We start from the raw sequence: 20143 nt of genomic DNA on the forward strand, positions 1-20143 counted from the left end.
TGTTTTCTCTACCTGTCTTGTTAGTGGAATCCCTGGACTTACCAATAGCCTCAGTTTTGATGTATGCATGATAAATGGATGACAGCACACTGGAAAAATCCTTGCGGTATCTTTATTGATTCATAAATATTGACAGCAGATCTGAGGTATGAAAACGTCTTATGTTTCACGTCTGCAGGCATTTATTTATAGTCTATGAGTAAGCCTCTTCTGGTGAGAAATGCGTGAGAGGTTTTCATCTCTGTGATCTGCTGTTTTGCCTATTTTTCTGAATCAATAAAGATACTACAAGCATTTCTCTGGTGTGCCACTATACATTTACCACGCATACTTGATTCTTTAATGGCGAGCCGGACGTGCAGACAACTGTGGACAGACCTGACACAGCTCTGTTTTTCTCTATATTTTGTGTGGACGAATCTGAATTGTGGAAATGCAGTCTGATGTGTTCCATGCCAGGATTATGGTGCCATCCTTGGTCATTGCAGCAGGAGAGCATAATGTGTAAAGAGGCTACAGTATCTTACCTTACAGTGAAATCCTTCATGACTATTGTTGCTACAAATTATTTAAAATTGTTTTTTAAAGTAAGCACAGGGTGTGTCGGGTGGGCCTGGGCACACCTTAATTACCCATGTGGTGCAGACTCCCCCTTCTCCTCAGTCCCTTTCTATATCTCAAAAATGAGACACCGGGGGCATGGGCATCCGCTCCATAGGGCAAGGGGGGTCATTTGCCCCCCCTGGAATCGCCAGTGAGAGCCAGGAGCAGGGCCGAACTGGCCCTGGGGCCGCTTTAAGCGGTGACTGCAGCGTTCCCCTCCGGCGCTTGTATCGTATGTCATGGCGCTGGGTCTGTGTGCAAGGTCCCGCCCCCCTAGTTTGGCTCGTCTTATAGTCTTTTAGTGTTCCGCCTATCACACAAGCTGAAATAGGGGGGGGGGGACCTTGTGTAATTTAAAGGGGGCCAGTGATGCAGGGTGCTGTGTAATGTAAAGGGGTCCAGAACTGTGGGGTACTGTGTAATGCAAAGGGGTCCAGAGCTGTGGGGTGCTGTGTAATGTAAAGGGGTCCAGAGGTGCAGTTGTGGAGAGGGGGTACACAGTAGTGACAAAGAGATATTGAAAGATGCAGGGGGTACAGTGGGGTGTTTTTACATTTTAATGTGGGGGGGGGCGCTTTTAACCACCACTAGCAGTCAAAGAAAGGGTAAAATGCGACTGTGTATAGCCGCTGCCGAAGCGCCCCCCCTCTGAAAACATTTCAGCGGACGCCCATGACCGGGGGGCTGTTTAGACCCCTGATATTTCACTAAAGCCTTTCAATGGGGCTCCAACCTCTACCCTACTCTACCTTACTGACACTTCCACAGCTCTTCTGACACCGTCCTCTCCTTTACACATCCACTGCCCTACTGGACATGACTGGAACTTTAATCATTTCCCTTTGGGATTATTAAAGTATTTTGAATCTGAATCCTGACACTGTCCATGTTTTAACCACTTCCGGCCCGCTGCATGACTCTATATACGTTGGCACTTTGAAGATGGATATCTCGGTAAGTGACAGCTGCCATAACCCACGTATCCATCTCTTTAGGCAGTGTTCCGGTTTACGATAATGGTGGTCTCTGCAGCGGATTCGCTACGAGTTCACCGTTATCCATCGCAGGAGAGGGGCCCCCCCTCCCTCCACTCTCCCGTGTCCTCTGCCGCTTACCGGAGCTGTTGGTAGTGGCAGAGGCGATCTGGTGCTCTCTCCTGCTTGGTATGGATATGAGGGCAAGGTGGCCCCCACCCATCTCCATACCATAGCAGGGCGGAAGCGACGTCAAAACATCACTTCCGCACAAAAAGGGCCATTTTTTTTGTAATTTTTTCAAATGACAACATTTTTTTTCTTTTATTGTATTTTAGTCTAAATATGATATCTGAGATCTTTTTTACCCCAGATCTCATATTTAAGAGGACCTGTCATGCTTTTTTATTTTAGGGATGTTTACATTCCTTGTAATAGGAATAAAAGTTACCCAATTTCATTTTATTTTTTTAAACAGTGTAAAAAATAAAAAAATAAAGTAAAATAAATAATAATAATAAAAAAAATGAAAGCCCCCCATCCAGACGAGCTTGCGTGCAGAAGCGAACGCATACGTGAGCAGCGCCGCATATGAAAGCGGTGTTCAAACCACACATGTGAGTTATCGCCGCAATCGTTAGAGCAATAATTCTAGCCCTAGATCTCAAAACATGCAACTTGTAGAATTTTGTAAACGTTGCCTATGGAGATTTTTAATGGTAATGCCGCATACACACGATAATTTTTCGGGTTGTATAAAACAAGTTTTTTTTTAATGTCATTAAAAACGATCGTGTGTGGGCTTCAGAGCATTTTTCGGGTTCTGAAAAACGGGCAAAAAAAATTCGAACATGCTCTATTTTTTCACGACGTTTTAAACGTTGTCGTTTTTCGGGTTGTAGAAAATGGTCATGTGTGGGCTTTAACAACGTGAAAAATTTGCGCATGCTCAGAAGCAAGTTATGAGACGAGAGCACTCGTTCTGGTAAAACTACTGTTCGTAATGGAGTAAGCACATTCATCACGCTGTAACAGACAGAAAAGTGCAAATTGTCTTTTGGTAACACGGAATCAGCTAAAGCAGCCCAAAGGGTGGCGTCATCCGAATGGAACTTCCCCTTTATAGTGCCGTCGTACGTGTTGTACGTCACCGCGCTTTGCTAGAGCATTTTTTTTTTCACGATCATGTGTAGGCAAGGCAGTTTTAATGATCAAGTTGAAAATGTTGGGTATCAATTTACTCAGCGTAACATTATCTTTCACAATATAAAAAAAAAATTGGGCTAACTTTACTGTTGTCTTAGGGCCAGATTCACAAAAGAGATACGACGGCGTAACTCCTGATATGCCGTCGTATCTCTGTGATCCGCCCGTCCTAACTATGCGGCTGATTGATAGAATCAGTTACGCATAGATAGCCCTAAGATCCGACAGGTGTAATTGACTTACACCGTCGGATCTTAGGATGCAATTCTAGGCCGGCCGCTAGGTGGCGAGGCCATTGCGGTCGGCGTAGAATATGCAAATGACTAGTTACGGCGATTCATGAACGTCCGCGATGCCCGTCGATCTAAATTTACGTTGTTTCCGTCGAGATACATGTCGTAAAATTAGGGCTACCTCCTAGGTGTTCTAAGCAATGTTAAGTATGGCCGTCGTTCCCGCGTCAAAATGTAAAATTTCACGTCGTTTGCATAAGTCGTCCGTGAATGGCGCTGGACGCCATTTACGTTAACGCCGAAACCAATGACGTCCTTGCGACGTCATTTAGCGCAATGCACGTCGGGTAATTTACACCGCCGCAAGTTTACAGGTAAGAGCTTTGTGAATCAGGCACTTACGCTGTAAACCTGTGGCGGTGTAACGTAAATGGGATACGTTACGCCGCCGAGGAGTAACGTAATTGTACCTGAATCTGGCCCTTAGTTTTTAGTTAAAAAAAGTATACTTTTTCCAAACAAAGTGCGCTTGTAAGACTGCTGCACAAATACGGTGTGACAAAAAGTATTGCAATGACCGCCATTTTATTCTCTAGGGTGTTAGAATTTTTTTATAGTGTTTGTTGGTTCTAAGTAATTTTCTAGCAAACAAAATTGTTTTTAAATTGTAAAAACCACATCTAACAAATAGGTTTGGTCCTTAAGTGGTTAATACATATGTATGTATATAGAGTATATACACACACACACACACACACACGTGTGTTTGAGCTTTGGAGTGCACACCCTAATGCAATAGGCTGCGCACACCTATGTCTGTAGGAGTTGTTGTTCAGCTAACAATTGACGAGTGTTTATTAGTTAGAGCCCAGCGCTCCAGTAACAAAACACCTCTTGACTTTCTGAATTGGCTGTTTCCTGTGTGCCATATGGTAGACCTCCATTCTCCATGGACTAATAAAAAGCAATGAATACAGACTGTTTATAAATCCAGGCAGTTAAAAAATCACATGCTGACCAGTGCATTTGCAAATATAAGTCTAGTTAATTGGGGAAGTAATAGTAATGGAAAAGCATTTTGATTTATACTATACTTTGCAGCTGATCCCTTTTGTTGCTGCCAAACAAATAAATGTACTTTTACCACAAAAACCCATAATAATCGAGGAAGAAGTGTAAAAAAAAAGGGGGGAGGAAGGAATATGGGACTTGTTCTTATGTGCAGCAGCTTCCCCTCTAAAAGCGAGTTGCAGTGACAGGCAGAAAGGAGGTGATATAAACAGAACCAAGGATAAATCCAAGGAAAAAGAAAGGAGGCGATACATTGCCTCTTCGCTAACCCTACAAAGGCTGAGCCAATGCATTGCAACTGCATGTATTGCACACAGTGGTAGGGCAGTTGTGGTGTAGCCCATACACAGAATAATTCCACTTTGTTAAAAAAAGAAAGAAAAAAAATTCTCAGTCTGGGTGATCTACAGTATGTACATTGCAGGAATTTTAACAAACTTTGTTGCAGATTCCCAACTTTTCTTATGACCCGTACACACGATCCGAATATCGTACGACGGATCGTACCACTTTTTTCGCTTAATAGTCAGAAGTAAAATGAAATAGGTTATTAAAGTCACGAAAATTCTCGTGCGACCGAAAAAAATAATCGGAAGTGATGTCATGTGTTGTAATGTATTTGTATTGTATTTTCGGACGACAACTGTACTGACTAAACGAAAATCGTACGATCTGACATCGTACGAGGAACATTTTCGTGCATGTCCGATCTAATAATATCGGATTAACTGTCGTAATCGGCTCTCAAAAGTAGTGTACACACGATCCGAAAATCGTACGATCCTTCATCGGACGATCGTTTTCGTCCGATATTCGGATCGTGTGTACGGGCCGTTACTCTGTGTCCATGTGCTCATTGAATCTGTATGGGATTGGTTTTATAACGCTCAATCAGCTGCTGCACCTGCATGGCTCTAATGAGGAAATTGGCAACGTCTCAATCCCTTTAGATGTGATTTCCCTTTGGAAGTATCTCACCAAAAATTACATGTGTTGGAGGGGATGCCAAAAATCTGATTTGTATCTTCATTCAGACTTCTTGGAAGATCAGCGAACCAATCACACAAGCAGGAAATTACATTTTCTGGGAGGCGTTCTGTACACCATCTGTGTACAGAACACCTCCAGGTAGCCATATTGCATTGCATTTTACAGAGAATTACAGCACTGCGGATTGAAAAGAAATTTTTTAATTTTAAGAACATTCAATTACAAATCTGACTTTTTTAGCAATTGTATATGCTATATTATTTTTTAATTGCTAATTTTTGTAACTTGGTTTTGCGCCTGTTTTCGTTGATATAGTGCTACTACTAGGTACTAAGTATTACTTTCAGGCCTCGTACAGACGACCGAACATGTCTGCTGAAACTGGTCCGCTGACCAGTTTCAGCAGACATGTTCGGTCGTTTGTACGGCCGACCGGACAGGTTTCCAGCGGACATTTGTCCACCCGACCGTTTTCGAGCGGACACATGTTTCTTAGCATGCTAAGAAACATGTCCCTGGAATCCTGGACATGTTCGGTCGTCTGTACAGACTCACCGTACATGTCCGAGCGGCCGCCATCCCTCGCATGCATCGAATCACTTTGACGCATGCGTGGAAGCATTGACCTTCCAGTGTCGTGCACGTCGCCGCCTCATTGTCGCGGCGACGGCGCGGACACGTCACCGCTCTGTCTGTCCGCGCGGATTTCTGTCTGATGGTGTGTACAACCATCAGACAGGAATCTCCTAGGGGACATGTCCGCTGAAAACGGTCCGTCTGTACGAGGCCTTAGTGATTTCCTGCAATGGCACGTATGTGCCGTTTCTACAATGACTCTGCCGTTACCGGAGGCTCCTGTGCGCACGCGCAGAAGTGACGTCATCGCAAGGGTTTACAACCACTTTAAACCTAACACATTCTTAATGACAATTTGGGGTTAACAGAATTACCATTTGTGGATTTGCCTAATAGGGAACTTAGAAAAAAAAAAAAAACATGAAGCGGAACTTTTGCCAAAGAAAATATGATATCCAAATAGATCGACTTCCCACCCATTGTGAGTCAGACTATAGACAATGATTCATACAACTTCACTGAAGTGGAGCCACAGTCAGTCAATTTACAAATTTGGACAAGAAGTATCGTTCTCCAAAAACAGACAGCATTTCCCACTCTAAAATGACAATAATGGAAATATGGGGCCAAATTCTCAAAAATCTTGCTTAACTTAACTTTAGGGAGTTAAGTTACCCTGCCACAATTTTCCGAAATTAAGTACCGATTCTCAAAGCACTTACCCGGAAAATTGCGGCACCGCAACTTAACTCCGTCCGTCGCAAGGCGTTCCTAGTTTAAATGGGCGATTCCCATTTAAATTAGGCGCGCTCCCGCGCCGGACGTACTGCGCATGCGTGTGACGTCATTTTTCCCGACGGGCAGCGCGCGAACGTAATTTACGCCGGGCTTTGTGGATCGCGACGGGACAATAAAGTTGCGTCAGGAAAAAAAAAAATACGCGCCGGGAAAAAAAATTCAAATTTAAAAAAAAATTGCGGCGATCGAAAAAAAGGTCTGATTTTACATGGTGGACTAACTTTCCACATTGTAAAACCAGCCCTAGTTTTGCGCAAGCAAATCGGAACTTACGCAGAAACCACAATGCTTAAAAGCTTTGTGGATCTGCTTAAGTCCTCATTTGCATACGCAAAGCGGCATTTCAATGAGAAATGCCCCCAGCGGCGGATGCGGTACTGCATCCTAAGATCTGACAGTGTAAGTGTCTTACAGATGTCAGATCTTCTGCCTAACTTTGGAAAAATCCTTTTGAGGATTGTTTCCAAAGTTAGGCACAGAGATACGCAGGCTGAACAGCAGTTCCGCCTGCGTATCTCTTTTGAGAATTTGGCCCATGGTTATCACATGTAACTCAGCAGTATAAACAGTGGAAACACACATGTAAGAAAGGCGCACACCTCCCCTTCAGGTGGCCGTCACATGGAGCCGGGCCTAACCTAACCCGACTCCTGTGCTCACCACACAGGTTAGAAAAACACTGCAGCAAAGAGGTATTCTTTACTTAAATCCTTTTTTTGGGGTGTGATCTCTTCCAGACATCTACCATTTTACACTATGGAGACCTTGGGCCAAATCTTCAAAGGAGATACGCAGGCGGAACTGCTGTTCAGCCTGCGTATCCCTGTGGCTATCTTTGGAAACGATCCTCAGAAGGATTTTTCCAAAGATAGTCAGAAGATCCGACATCTGTAATAGACTTACACTGTCGGATCTTAGGATGCAGTACCGCATCCGCCACTGGGGGCATTTCGAGTCGAAATGCCGCTTTGCGTATGCAAATGAGTACTTAGGCAGATCCACAAAGCTTTTTAGCTTTGTGTTTTCTGCGTAAGTTACGTTTTGCATGCGTAAAATTAGGGATGCTTTTACAAGGCCTAAACTGTTTAGACCTTGCAAAAACAAACCTTTTTTTCGATCGCCGCGTTTTTTTTTAAATTTCAAATTTTTTTTCCCAGCGCGTATTTTTTTTTTTACCCGACGCAACTTTATTGTCCCGTCGCGATCCACAAAGCCCGGCGTAAAGTACGTTCGCGCGATGCACATCGGGGAAAATGACGTCACACGCATGCGCCGAACATCCGGCGCGGGAGCGCGCCTCATTTAAATAGGAATCGCCCCCTCGATCAGACGACCGCCTTGCGACGGAGACACTTAATTTACACGGCGTGTAATTTCTAGGTAAGTGCTTTGTGGATCGGGCACTTAGGTAGAAATTTAACGCCTGTGTAACTTAACTGCTGAAAGTTAAGTTAGACAGGTTTTTTGAGGATTTGGCCCCTTATCTCTTTTTGGGGCTCATTTATGATCAAACCCATTCCTGGTGGTGGAGGCTTGAGAGCACGATTCTCCTGGACAATCAAATGCCCAAGCTGGGTATATAGTCACAAGCATTCAAGGCCTTCCGGAACAGGAGGTCATCAGGATCTGGTAAGCGCCCATTTTTATGAGGTGGAGGCTTTTCTTGAAATTCCACGAATATTCTAGCGAAAGTGTTAAGCATTGAGGGTTATATTAGACATCACGTCACTTTATGGACTTTCCTCTTTTTTTAAAGTGCTTAAGAACACAGATTTATCATTATTCAATAGTCTTAATATTTTACATTTTAGCGCAGTTTATTTTTGATTTATTGTTTCTACTGTGTGTATCTCACATGAAAATTGCTGCTTTTTATACTTACATTTATTTAACCACTCATTGTGTGATTTGTTTGATAGCGCTGTAACACCCAATGATAGCATTGCAATACTAACTCAGGCTAGGTTCACACTGCTGCAAATTCTATTGTGAATTTGAGCCGTTGCGATTTCTCAAATTCGCAAATCATTTAAATTACATAGTTTAACATTAGTGCCGTTCACATCAATGCGTTACGAATATAGGCTGCAGGGAAAAAGGGTCCTGTGCGAGTTTGGTCCATGTGCGATGCCAATTCAGCTTTATAGACTGGCATTCCCTGAATCTGCGGTTGCGAATTATGGCAAATTCGCGGCAAAAACAATACGATTTCCGTATTAACAGATCCGACTTTGGCATGCAACTTGTACACGACTTGTGCATGAAGGGGAACTCCACGCCATTTTTTTTTAAAAAAAAAAACGACATTGGTTCCCCCTTCATGAGCATACCGGACCATTCGGAAAAAATCCATACCAGACCCTTATCCAAGCACCAGCCCGGCCGGTCAGGAAAGGGGGTGGGGATGAGTGAGCGCCCCCCCCCCTCCTGAGTCGTACCCTCAACATGGGGGGGTGGGTGATTTGGGGCAGGGGGGCCCTGCACCCCCCACCCCAAAGCACCTTGCCCCCATGTTGATGAGGACAAGGGCCCCTTCCCAACAACCCTGGCCGTTGGTTTTCGGGGTCTGCAGGCAGGGGGCTTATCGGAATCTGGGAGCCCCCTTTAATAAGGGGGCCCCCAGATCCCGGCCCCCCACCCTATGTGAATGAGTATGGGGGGTACATCTTACCCCTACCCATTCACCTGGAGGAAAAGTGTCAAAAAAATAAACACACTACACAGGTTTTTAAATAGATGCGTGTTGCATGGCCGTATTACAAGACTGCAGATTGCAATACAAATGTGTTCCAAGTTAACTCATACATATACATATTACAGTGCTGTACTCCTGGCATCTTTGTTTATTTGAAAATAGTGTTGCGTAAGATGAATTACCTGTTGAGTTGTCTAACAAATGTTTTTTTGGTTTCTCAGGGGTAAAATTGAAAAGAGTATTTTCTTTTTTTTTGGGCTTATCGAGATGCTACAGATTAAATCTTGTGCTTGTATAAGACTTTTATTGAATGATATCCCCTTCAGCCAAGGTTCTTCCCCTTAATGTGAATCAAGAAACACTTTATCTTTCCTTCACTGCTCAGTGAAATTGATTTGCTAAACAAACTTGGAGAGTTGGGGAGGAAAGAAGCCTTCGGGGCCCATCGGCGACAATTTGCTGATTGTTTGACTGTTTTTCTGTTTATAATAAGCAAGAAAAAGAAATGAAGCATGTAACATTTCCTGAGACGACGAGGCCTTGGACTTTCTAGCAATAAATTATTGCCTATGTATCACAGTGCTGAGATGATCATGAGCATCTCATCAACTGCTACATAAAATCGAAAATGATTACAATTAAAAAACAATGACTACCAAGAAAATGATTATATTCTGATAAATGCAGGCACATAACAGTTGTAACGATAGGACTCAGTATATTGATTCATTAATTTTTTTTATAAAATGTATTTATGGATACCTTATGATGGCCATACACACTTTAATAAACATTCTATTTATTTTCCTATCAAGCTCTTCCTATAGGAATAAGCAATTGTGTCATTGGGCCTTTGCTCCTAAACCCCTTTCCACTGCCACCTGCTGGCTCTTTATTGAATCTAAATGCTGGGAGGCGGAGGCAGTCATTCCGATCACGTGACTGCTGTGATCGGCTGTCATAGCGGTCACATGATTGGAAGCTCCCAATTGCAAATATGCACCGGGACCTTTCCATGATTTTTTTTACTGTGCTGGGAGCGCGCAGTGAGCGCACTCTCAGTTTGAAAAACTGTTCTCTATGGATGCTAAGGCCGCGTACACACGACTGTTATTCATGTCATGGAAAAAAACAACGTTTTTCTCGACGTGATTCCTCTCAAGCCTGCCTTGCAAACACACGATTGTGAAAAAAAATGCTCGAGGAAAGCGCGGTGCCGTACAACACGTATGACGGCACTATAAAGGGGAAGTTCCATTCGAATGGTGCCACCGTTTGGGCTGCTTATGCTTATTTCCCCATCTCATAAGCTTCTGAGCATGCGTGTTTTTTCCCCCCTCGTTAAAGCGTACACACGACTGTTTTTCATGGAAGAGAAAAACGACGACGGCGTGAAAAACGAAGAGAAAAAATAGAGCAGGTTCTAAGGGCCAGATTCACATAGCTGCGCTCCGGCGTAACGTAACTCATTTACGTTACGCCACCGCAAGTTTCCAGCGTAAGTGCTTGATTCACAAAGCACTTGCGTGTAAACTTTCGGTGGCGTAGCGTAAAGCCGTTCGGCGCAAGCCCGTCTAATTCAAATGGGGCATGTACCTTTTAAATTAGGCGTGTTCCCACGCCGAACGTTCTGCGCATGCTCCGTTTGGAAATTTCCCGCCGTGCTTTGCGCGAAATTACGGCGCCCCAACGTGTTTTTTGAACGGCGACGTGCGGAACGTACTTTCGTATTCCCGGACATCTTACGCAAAAAAAATAATTGAAATTCGACGCGGGATAGACGGCTGGTCTAAATCTAAGCCATGAAATAGCAGGCTTAAGATTGCGACGGGAAAACCCGACTAGTGACGACGTAAGAGAATGCGACGAACACGCGCATCTTCGTGGATCGCCGTAAACAGCTAATTTGCATACCCGACGCTGAAAAACGACGCAAACTCCACCTAGCGGCCGCCGGAGAATTACACCTACGATCCGAAGGCGTACGCCTGTCGGATCTATGCCAAAAGCCATCGTATCTTGGTTTGAGGATTCCAAATAAAGATACGACGCGGCAAATTTGAAAATACGCCGGCGTATCAGTAGATACGCCGGCGTATTTCTGCTGTGAATCTGGCCCTTAATTTTAAACGCCCATTTTTCTCGTCGAGAAAAATGCTCTAGAGTATACACACAATCGTTTTTCATGACCAATTAAAAAAATTGCATTTTTCTCATCATGAAAAACGGTCGTGTGTACGCGGCATTATACTGCACTCAGTGTTAAAGGAGAAGTCCAGTCTAATGCCTAGTACACACGAGAGGATTTATCCGCGGAAACGGTCCTCCGGACTGTTTCCGCGGATAAATCCTCTGGCGGATTTTGATCTCCTGGTTGCACTAACCAGGAGATCAAAATCCCTGCGGAATTCCGTCCGCAGTGACGCGTCGCGCCATCGCCGCGATGATGACCCGGCGACGTACGCGACGCTGTGATATAAGGACTTCCACGCATGCGTCAAATCATCACGACGCATGCGGGGGATGGATTCGGATGGATTGATCCGGTGAGTCTGTACAGACCAGCGGATCAATCCGTTGGAATGGATTCCAGCGGATAGATTTCTTAGCATGTTAGGAAATTTTTATCCGCTGGAAATCCATCCCCGGGGACAAAAATCCGCGGAAACAGATCCGCTGGATTGTACACACCAGGGGATCTATCCGCTGAAACCGGTCAGCGGATCAATTTCAGCGGATCGATCCTCTCGTGTGTACGGGGCCTAAGCTTGTTTGGCTGGGCTTCTCTGTTTTCAGCAGAGAGCGGGCTGAAGTTTTTAAAATTCTTTAGGCTGTTTTCACATTGGGGAGTTGGGGGCGTCGGCGGTAAAGCCGCCTTTATTGCGGCACTCTTCGGCTGCTAGTGTAAATTGCATTTGTAAAACCACTGCGTAAATACAGTGTGACATAAAGTATTGCAATGACCGCTATTTTATTCTTTAGGGTGTCTTAAAAAATATATAATGTTTGGAGGTAATTTTCTAGCAATAAAAAAAAAAAGATTTTAACTTGAAAAAACACCAAGGGGCAGATCCACAAAGAAAGTACGCTGGCGTATCTACTGATACGCCGGCGTACTTTCAAATTTCCCACGTCGTATCTTTGTTTTGAGTCCTCAAAACAAGATACGACAGCATCTGGGTTAGATCCGACAGGCGTACGTCTTTGTACGCCTTCGGATCTTAGATGCAATTCTTTGGCGTCCGCTGGGTGGCGTTCCCGTCGTATTCCTCGTCGAGTATGCAAATTAGCTATTTCCAACGTTCCACGAACGTACGTCGCATTCTTTTACGTCGTTTCCGTTCGTCTTTTTTCGGCGTATAGTTAAAGCTGCAATTTGGTGGCGTACGCAATGTTAAGTATGGCCGTCGTTCCCGCGTCTAATTTGAAAATATTTTATTTTGTTTGCGTAAATCGTCCGTGAATGGGGCTGGACGTAATTTACGTCCACGTCAAAACAATGACATCCTTGCGGCGTCATTTAGCGCAATGCATGTCGGGAAATTTAGGGACGGTGCATGCGCAGTTCGTTCGTCGCGGGGACGTGCTTCATTTAAATGAAACACGCCCCCCTACTCGCCGATTTGAATTATGCGCCGTTACGCCTCGAGAGATACACTACGCCTCCTTAACTTACGGCGCAAATTCTTTCTGGATTCAAAGCTTTGAAAAGTAAGTTACAGCGGCGTAGCGTATCTCACATACGCTGTGCCCATGCAATTGTACGTGAATCTGCCCCCAAGTGTAAAAAATAGGCCGGTCCTTATAAAAGAAAACCCCAAATTTTGAGTTGTCCCCAGAAAAGTAATAGAGATGGAATCTTTCATTTGGGAAGTTCTGGTGACCTTTATTTTAAGGCAGTATGCCGGATTGTATTGTTCGTTATGAAATCTTTAAAAAAGTTGTTTAAAATAAAGGTAGATAAGTGCGGTTCCTTTTATTTCAAATTGAAATTCAGACAAATTTATGTGAAATTCAGATGTAATCAAATTTCCGAATTACAATAGTAACAACTTCACCGAATGCGAAATAACGAAACAAAATTTTAGTAGATAGTAGTTTTCTAATCAAATTCAAATAGTTTTCAAATTGAATTCGAATTTCCGTAGAGAATAACATAGAACAGAAAATAAAATAATAGAATATAATAGAAAATAAAATAATACAATATAATAGAAAATAGAAATAATACAATATACTAGAGTAAACAGAACAGAATAGAAAATAATATAATAGAACAAAAAAGGGATATACAATAAAAGAGTAAAACAGAGCAAAATAGACTAGAATAAAATAGAAAGAATATAATCATCTTCTGAAATTCGAATTTCAAATAAGATATAATTGAATAGAAAAGAATAGAATAGAAAAAAAAGACTAGAATTGAAAAAAAATTAGAAAGTACTTAACCGTCTTCCGAAACTTGAATTGAAATAGAATTGAAACAAATTTACTAGACAATAATAAACTAGAAAATAAAAAAACAGAATACAATTTAAAATAAAACAATAGAATAGAAGAGAAAGAATATAACCATTTCCGAAAATTCTAATTAAATAAATTAGAATTCAAATAGAATAGAACATATTAGATTAGAATAGAACATAAAATAATATAATTAACTGGAATAGAAACCAGTAGAATAGAAAAAATAGAATAGGATAAAAATAATATAACCATCTCACGAAATTCTGATTTTGAATAGAATACATTTCTATTCTATTCTATTCTTTTTGTTTCAAATTTAAATGTATTCTATTCAAAATCAGAATTTTGTGATATGGTTATATTCTTTGTATTCTATTCTATTGTTTGTTCTATTCTAATCTTCTACTATTATTTTCTATTATATTCGAATTTAAAATAAAATAGAATAGAAAAGATTATAATCGAATAGAAAAAAACGATAGAAAAGAATCGAATAAAAAGAATTTAACCATCTCACGAAATTCTGATTTCGAATAGAATACATTTCTATTCTATTCTTTTGGATTAAAATTCAAATGTATTCTATTTAAAATCAGAATTTTGTGATATGGTTATATTCTTTTTATTCTATTCTATTGTTTGTTCTATTCTAATCTTCTATTATTATTTTCTATTATATTCGAATTCAAAATAAAATAGAATAGAAAAGATTATAATAGAATAGAAAAAAACTATAGAACAGGGATATGCACTTAGCGGACCTCCAGCTGTTACAGAACTACGATTCCCATGAGGCATAGCAAGACTGACAGCCACAAGCATGACACCCAGAGGCAGAGGCATGATGGGACTTGTAGTTTTGCAACAGCTGGAGGTCCGCCAATTGCATATCCCTGCTATAGAAAATAATAGAATAAAAAGAATATAACCATCTCACGGAATTCTGATTTCGAATAGAATACATTTCTATTCTATTATTTTTGATTAAATATCAAATGTATTCTATTTAAAATCAGAATGTTGTGATATTGTTATATTCTTTTTATTCCATTCTATTGTTTGTTCTATTCTATTCTAATCCTTTCTATTCTATTTTATTGTATATTCTATTCTATTCTATTCTAATTCAAAATAAAATAGAATAGAAAAGATTATAATAGAATAGAAAAAACAATAGAAAAGAATAGAATAAAAAGAATATAACCATCTCACGAAATTCTGATTTAAAATAGAATACATTTGAATTGAAAAGAATAACATAGAATAGAAAATGAAATAGAATAGACAAGATTAGAATAGAATAAACAATAGAACAGAATATAATATACATTTATAACCATTTTACAAAATTAGAATTATGAATAGAATAAATTTGAGTAGAATAGCAAAGAATAGAATAGAAAATAAAATAATAGACTAGAAAAAACAATAGAATGTAATAGAAAGAATATAACCATCTTCCAAAATTCGAATTTCGAAAAGCATAAATGAGAATAGAATTTAATTAGAATGCAATACGAATAGATTTTGCATTTGATTTGAATTCTAATGCAATTTGAATGTAATTCTAGTTTGTATCAATTAAAACTTTCCGATCTTGAATAAACAAAACAAATTCTAAAAACAGATTAAACAAATTGAACAAATTGAACTAAACGATTTTATGTAAATAACGAATCGAAATGAAACTAAACGAATGTTTTCATTCTGCACATGTCTAAAAAAAAAAAGGAGATTGTACAGAGATTGTATAGTGTGTGGCCGGCTGTAATCTATTCCCAAGAATCTGTACAAAGCGTTGCAGAGTGTCACTGTAAGTAATGCCCAGCTCTGTATCTGCATCCTGGCACACACGTTGCCTAGCAACAACTCTACAGCATCCTTACACTGAGCCTGGGGCACCATGGCATCATCATGTAGCTGCTGTGGTACCACAAGTCCCAGCTGCAAGGCAGATCTCAGGCTGCTAATGGAATCGCACCCATAAAGTGACCAAGCTTTAGGGCTCATTCACACGGGTGTGTAAAACGCAGACTTTAGGGGCCAGATCCACATACATTTAGACCTGCGCCGCGTATCAGAGATACGCTACGCCGCCGTACCTTACCTGGCGTACTTTCAAATCCACAAAGATTTTGCGCCGTAAGTTACGGCGGCGTAGTGTATTTCTGGTGGCGGAATTCAAATCGACGATCAGAGGGCGGGTTTCATTTAAATGAAGCGCGTCCCTGCGCCGAATGAACTGCGCATGCGTCGTCCAGAAATTTCCCGCCGTGCTTTGCGCGAAATGACGTCGCAACAACATCATTTTTTGAACTTAGACGTGAGTTACGTCCATCCCTATTCACGGACGACTTACACAAAAAAAAAATTCTAATTTCGACGCGGGAACGACGGCCATATTTAACATGGCAAGTCTATCTATACGCCGCAAAATATCAGCTTTAACTATACGCCGGAAAAAGCCGACTACAGACGACGTTAGAAAATGCGACGGCCGCGCGTACGTTCGTGGATCGTCGTAAATCGTGAATTTGCATACCCGACGTGGAAAACTACGCAAACTCCACCCAGCGGGCGCCGAATTATTGCACCTACGATCCGAAGGCGTACGAAGCCGTACGCCTGTCTGATCGAACCCAGAAGCCGTCGTATCTTGGTTTGAGGATTCAAACTAAAGATACGACGCGGGAAATTTGAAAGTACGCCGGCGTATCAGTAGATACGCCGGCGTACTTGCTCTGTGGATCTGGCCCTAGATGTATAGATTTGTAGGTAGCACTATAGCAATCAATGGGGCCAGATACACAAACGGAAACGTTGGCGTTTACAACAGAAGTAGGACGCAGCTGCAGATTTTACATGTGTGCGCAAATCCGTTCGGATAATTATTTAGGCACGTATTTTACACATCTTTACGATCTTCTGCTAGCCAGGAGCCGCGTTCCATGCAGAAACCCCCAATGAGAATGAGCCCCTCAATCATACAGATGTGTACTCACAGGCTGACTGTCAGGTTGGGAAGTAGCGCAGGATGTAAAGTTTCCAGCAGCTCCCCTCCATTGCACAGCACTTTGATGAGCAGCACTTTGTGGTGGCCGAGTCCCTTGGAACGCTCCGCCGTGCACAGGCAGCTGTCAGTGATCAGGTCCGGGCACATCCTGCTGGCCAGCAAGCTCCACACAAAGGCTGACAGCACCGAGAGCAGCAGCTGAGTACGATCCATGTTAGGGCATCCTCACACATCCAGCCAAGAAAAGAGATTTTATTTCTTTTTCTTTTTTTTAGATTCTCTTGAAAAGAGAAAAGTTGTCACAAGTCATGACTGCTTGATGTGTGTGCATAGAGCGATGTCAGATGTATGGAAGACATACAGCCTGGGGATGGAAGTTTATCATAAGTAGATTGCAGAGGGGAGAAAGTTGTAAAGGGAAAAGTGTGTTAGGCTATGCCTGACAGCTACACACTATTCCCCATTCACCTCCTCCCTCCTTCCCACTCCTAGCCTCTCCCACCACATCCTAGATCATTGGTGCTGGACTGCGTTCTATTCACACTGGTCATCGCTATAATACCGGCTGCAGTGACACAAAACACACATTATATATTATCAGAGCTTTTTTTCTCAGAAAATAGGTGCCGGAACTCAACCATGACCCCGTTCAGATTTCACAAACAGTAGAAGGGTCTTAAAGGTGCACTAAATACCAGGATTGCATTACATATAGAGTGTAGAGTTCAGGGGGGTTACACACAGAGTGCAGAGCTGTCACTTGTAAATACAGAAACCAGACTTCTGTGTTTACAAGTGATTGTGGTGAGCAGGCTCCAAAGGGTCTGAGCCAGAGGTGGTGGAACTGAGTTCCCCCAAGTTCCCCCAGAAAAAAAGCCCTGTATATTATCATTTTATTATTTATTAGATATGTTTTATGATTAGAAACTTTGTTTTAAAACATATATAATAAATAATAATATAAAATAAATGTATAATATATAATACAGTAAAACCTTGGTTTGAGAGTAACTTGATTTGAGAGCGTTTTGAAAGACAAGCAAAACTTTTTAATAAGTTTTGACTTTATTTACAAGCGATGTCTTGATATACAAGCAGCATCATTGCACAACTGTGTATAAAAAAGAGAAGAGAAGCTCCTCTAAGGCCCCATACACACGATATAATCCATCCGCTGAAAAATCCCAGCGAATGGGTTTCAGCGGATAGATCCTATGGTGTGTACACTCCAGCGGATCTGTTTCCGCGGATATTTATCCCCTGGGATGGATTTCCAGCGGATAAATATTTGCTGACATGCTAAACAAATCTATCCGCTGGAATCCATCCCAACGGATGGATCCGCTGGTCTGTATAGACTCACCGGATTCATCCGTCCGAAGGGATCCCCCGCATGCGTCGTAATGATTCGACGCATGCGTGGAATTCCTTATATGACAGCGTCGCGCACCTCGCCGCGTCATAATCGCGGCGACGGCGCGACACGTCATCGCCAGAGGATTTCGGCGCGGATTTCGATTCGATGGTGAGTACACTCCATCGCATGGAAATCCGCGCAAATCCTCGAGAGGATTTATCCGCGGATACGGTCCGCTGGACCGTATCCGCGGATAAATCCTCTCGTGTGTATGGGGCCTTAGTGTAGCATAAAGCCCTGTACACACGATCAGTCCATCCGATGAGAACGGACCGATGGACCGTTTTCATCGGTTAACCGATGAAGCTGACTGATGGTCCATCGTGCCTACACACCATAGGTTTAAAAAACGATCGTGTCAGAACGCGGTGATGTAAAACACAAACGACGTGCTGAAAAAAACGAAGTTCAATGCTTCCAAGCATGCGTCGACTTGATTCTGAGCATGCGTGTATTTTCAACCGATGGACGTGCCTACAAACGTGCCTACAAACGATTGTTTTTTTTCTATCGGTTAGGTATCCACCGGTTAAATTTAAAACAAGATTGCTTTTTTTTAACCTATGGATAAATAACCGATGGGGCCCACACACGATCGGTTTGGACCGATGAAAACGGTCCATCAGACCATTCTCATCGGTCTAACCGATCGTGTGTACATGGCCTTACAGTTACATTTAGGGCCAGTTCACACCAGATGCAGTTCCGTGTGCTTTTTCTCTGCACAAAATGCATGCACAGTGTTTTCCATGTATTCCAATGGCTCTAGTTGACTCTAGTTCACACCATGCAGTCAGTTTACGGTCAGTTTCTGATCTCGTTGAGAAGGGACTGGAGGAGGAGGACATGGGATAGAGGACATGGGATGGAAGAGATGGGACTGGAGGAGGATAAGGACATGGGACTGGATTAAGAGGAGGATGTGGGATGGAGTAAATGGGACTAAAGGAGGAGGAGATGAAACTGGAGGAGAATAAGGACATGGGATGGAGGAGATGGGACTGGAAGATGAGAATGACATAGAGGAGGACATGGAATGGAGGATATGGGACTGGAGGAGAAGGAGGATGTGGGATGGAGGAGATGGGACTGGAGGAGGAGGAGGATGTGGGATGAAGGAGATGGGACTGGAGGAGGATGTGGGATGAAGGAGATGGGACTGGAGGAGGAGGAGGATGTGGGATGTAGGAGATGGGACTGGAGGAGGAGGAGGATGTGGGATGTAGGAGATGGGGCTGAAGGAGGAGGAGGATGTGGGATGAAGGAGATCAGACTGGAGGAGGAGGAGGATGTAGGATGAAAGAGATGGAACTGGAGGAGGAGGATGTGGGATGAAGGAGATGGGACTGGAGGAGGATGTGGGATGAAGGAGATGGGACTGGAGGAGGAGGAGGATGTGGGATGAAGGAGATGGGACTGGAGGAGGATGTGGGATGAAGGAGATGGGACTGGGGGAGGAGGAGGAAGTGGGATGAAGGAGATGGGACTGGAGGAGGATGAGGATGTGGGATGAAGGAGATGGGACTGGAGGAGGATGAGGATGTGGGATGAAGGAGATAGGACTGGAGGAGGAGGAGGAGGAGAATGTGGGATGAAGGAGATGGGACTGGAGGAGGAGAATGTGGGATGAAGGAGATGGGACTGGAGGAGGAGGAGATGGGACTGGAGGAGGAGGAGATGGTATGAAGGAGATGGGACTGGAGGAGGAGGAGGAAGTGGGATGAAGGAGATGGTACTGAAAGAGGAGGAGGATGTGGGATGAAGGAGATGGTACTGAAAGAGGAGGAGGATGTGGGATGAAGGAGATGGAACTGGAGGAGGAGAAGGAAGTGGGATGAAGGAGATGGGACTGGAGGAGGAGGAGGATATGGGATGAAGGAGATGGGACTGGAGAAGGAGAATGCGGGATGAAGGAGATGGGACTGGAGGAGGAGGATGTGGGATGAAAGAGATGGGACTGGAGGAGGAGGAGCATGTGGGATGAAGGAGTTGGGACTAGAGGAGGAGGATGTGGGATGAAGGAGATGGGACTGGAGGAGGATGTGGGATGAAGGAGATGGGACTGGAGGAGGATGTGGGATGAAGGAGATGGGACTGGAG

General features: G+C 42.9%; 1 protein-coding gene across 2 annotated transcripts in view; it reads right to left on the minus strand.

Annotated features, from left to right (window-relative positions):
* The window catches only part of ADGRA1 (adhesion G protein-coupled receptor A1), an 893528-nt gene extending 876474 nt beyond the window's left edge, over nt 1-17054 (minus strand). For both annotated transcript variants that reach the window (XM_040361825.1, XM_040361824.1), the window contains exon 1: nt 16616-17054. In XM_040361825.1, the coding sequence (XP_040217759.1) occupies nt 16616-16839 (224 nt within the window). In that variant the 5' untranslated portion in view covers nt 16840-17054. The remainder of the gene's footprint in view (nt 1-16615) is intronic.
* Between the last annotated feature and the right edge of the window lie 3089 nt (nt 17055-20143).

The sequence above is a fragment of the Rana temporaria genome, chromosome 8 (assembly GCF_905171775.1).
Source record: "Rana temporaria chromosome 8, aRanTem1.1, whole genome shotgun sequence".
In the NCBI taxonomy this organism is placed as follows: domain Eukaryota; kingdom Metazoa; phylum Chordata; class Amphibia; order Anura; family Ranidae; genus Rana; species Rana temporaria.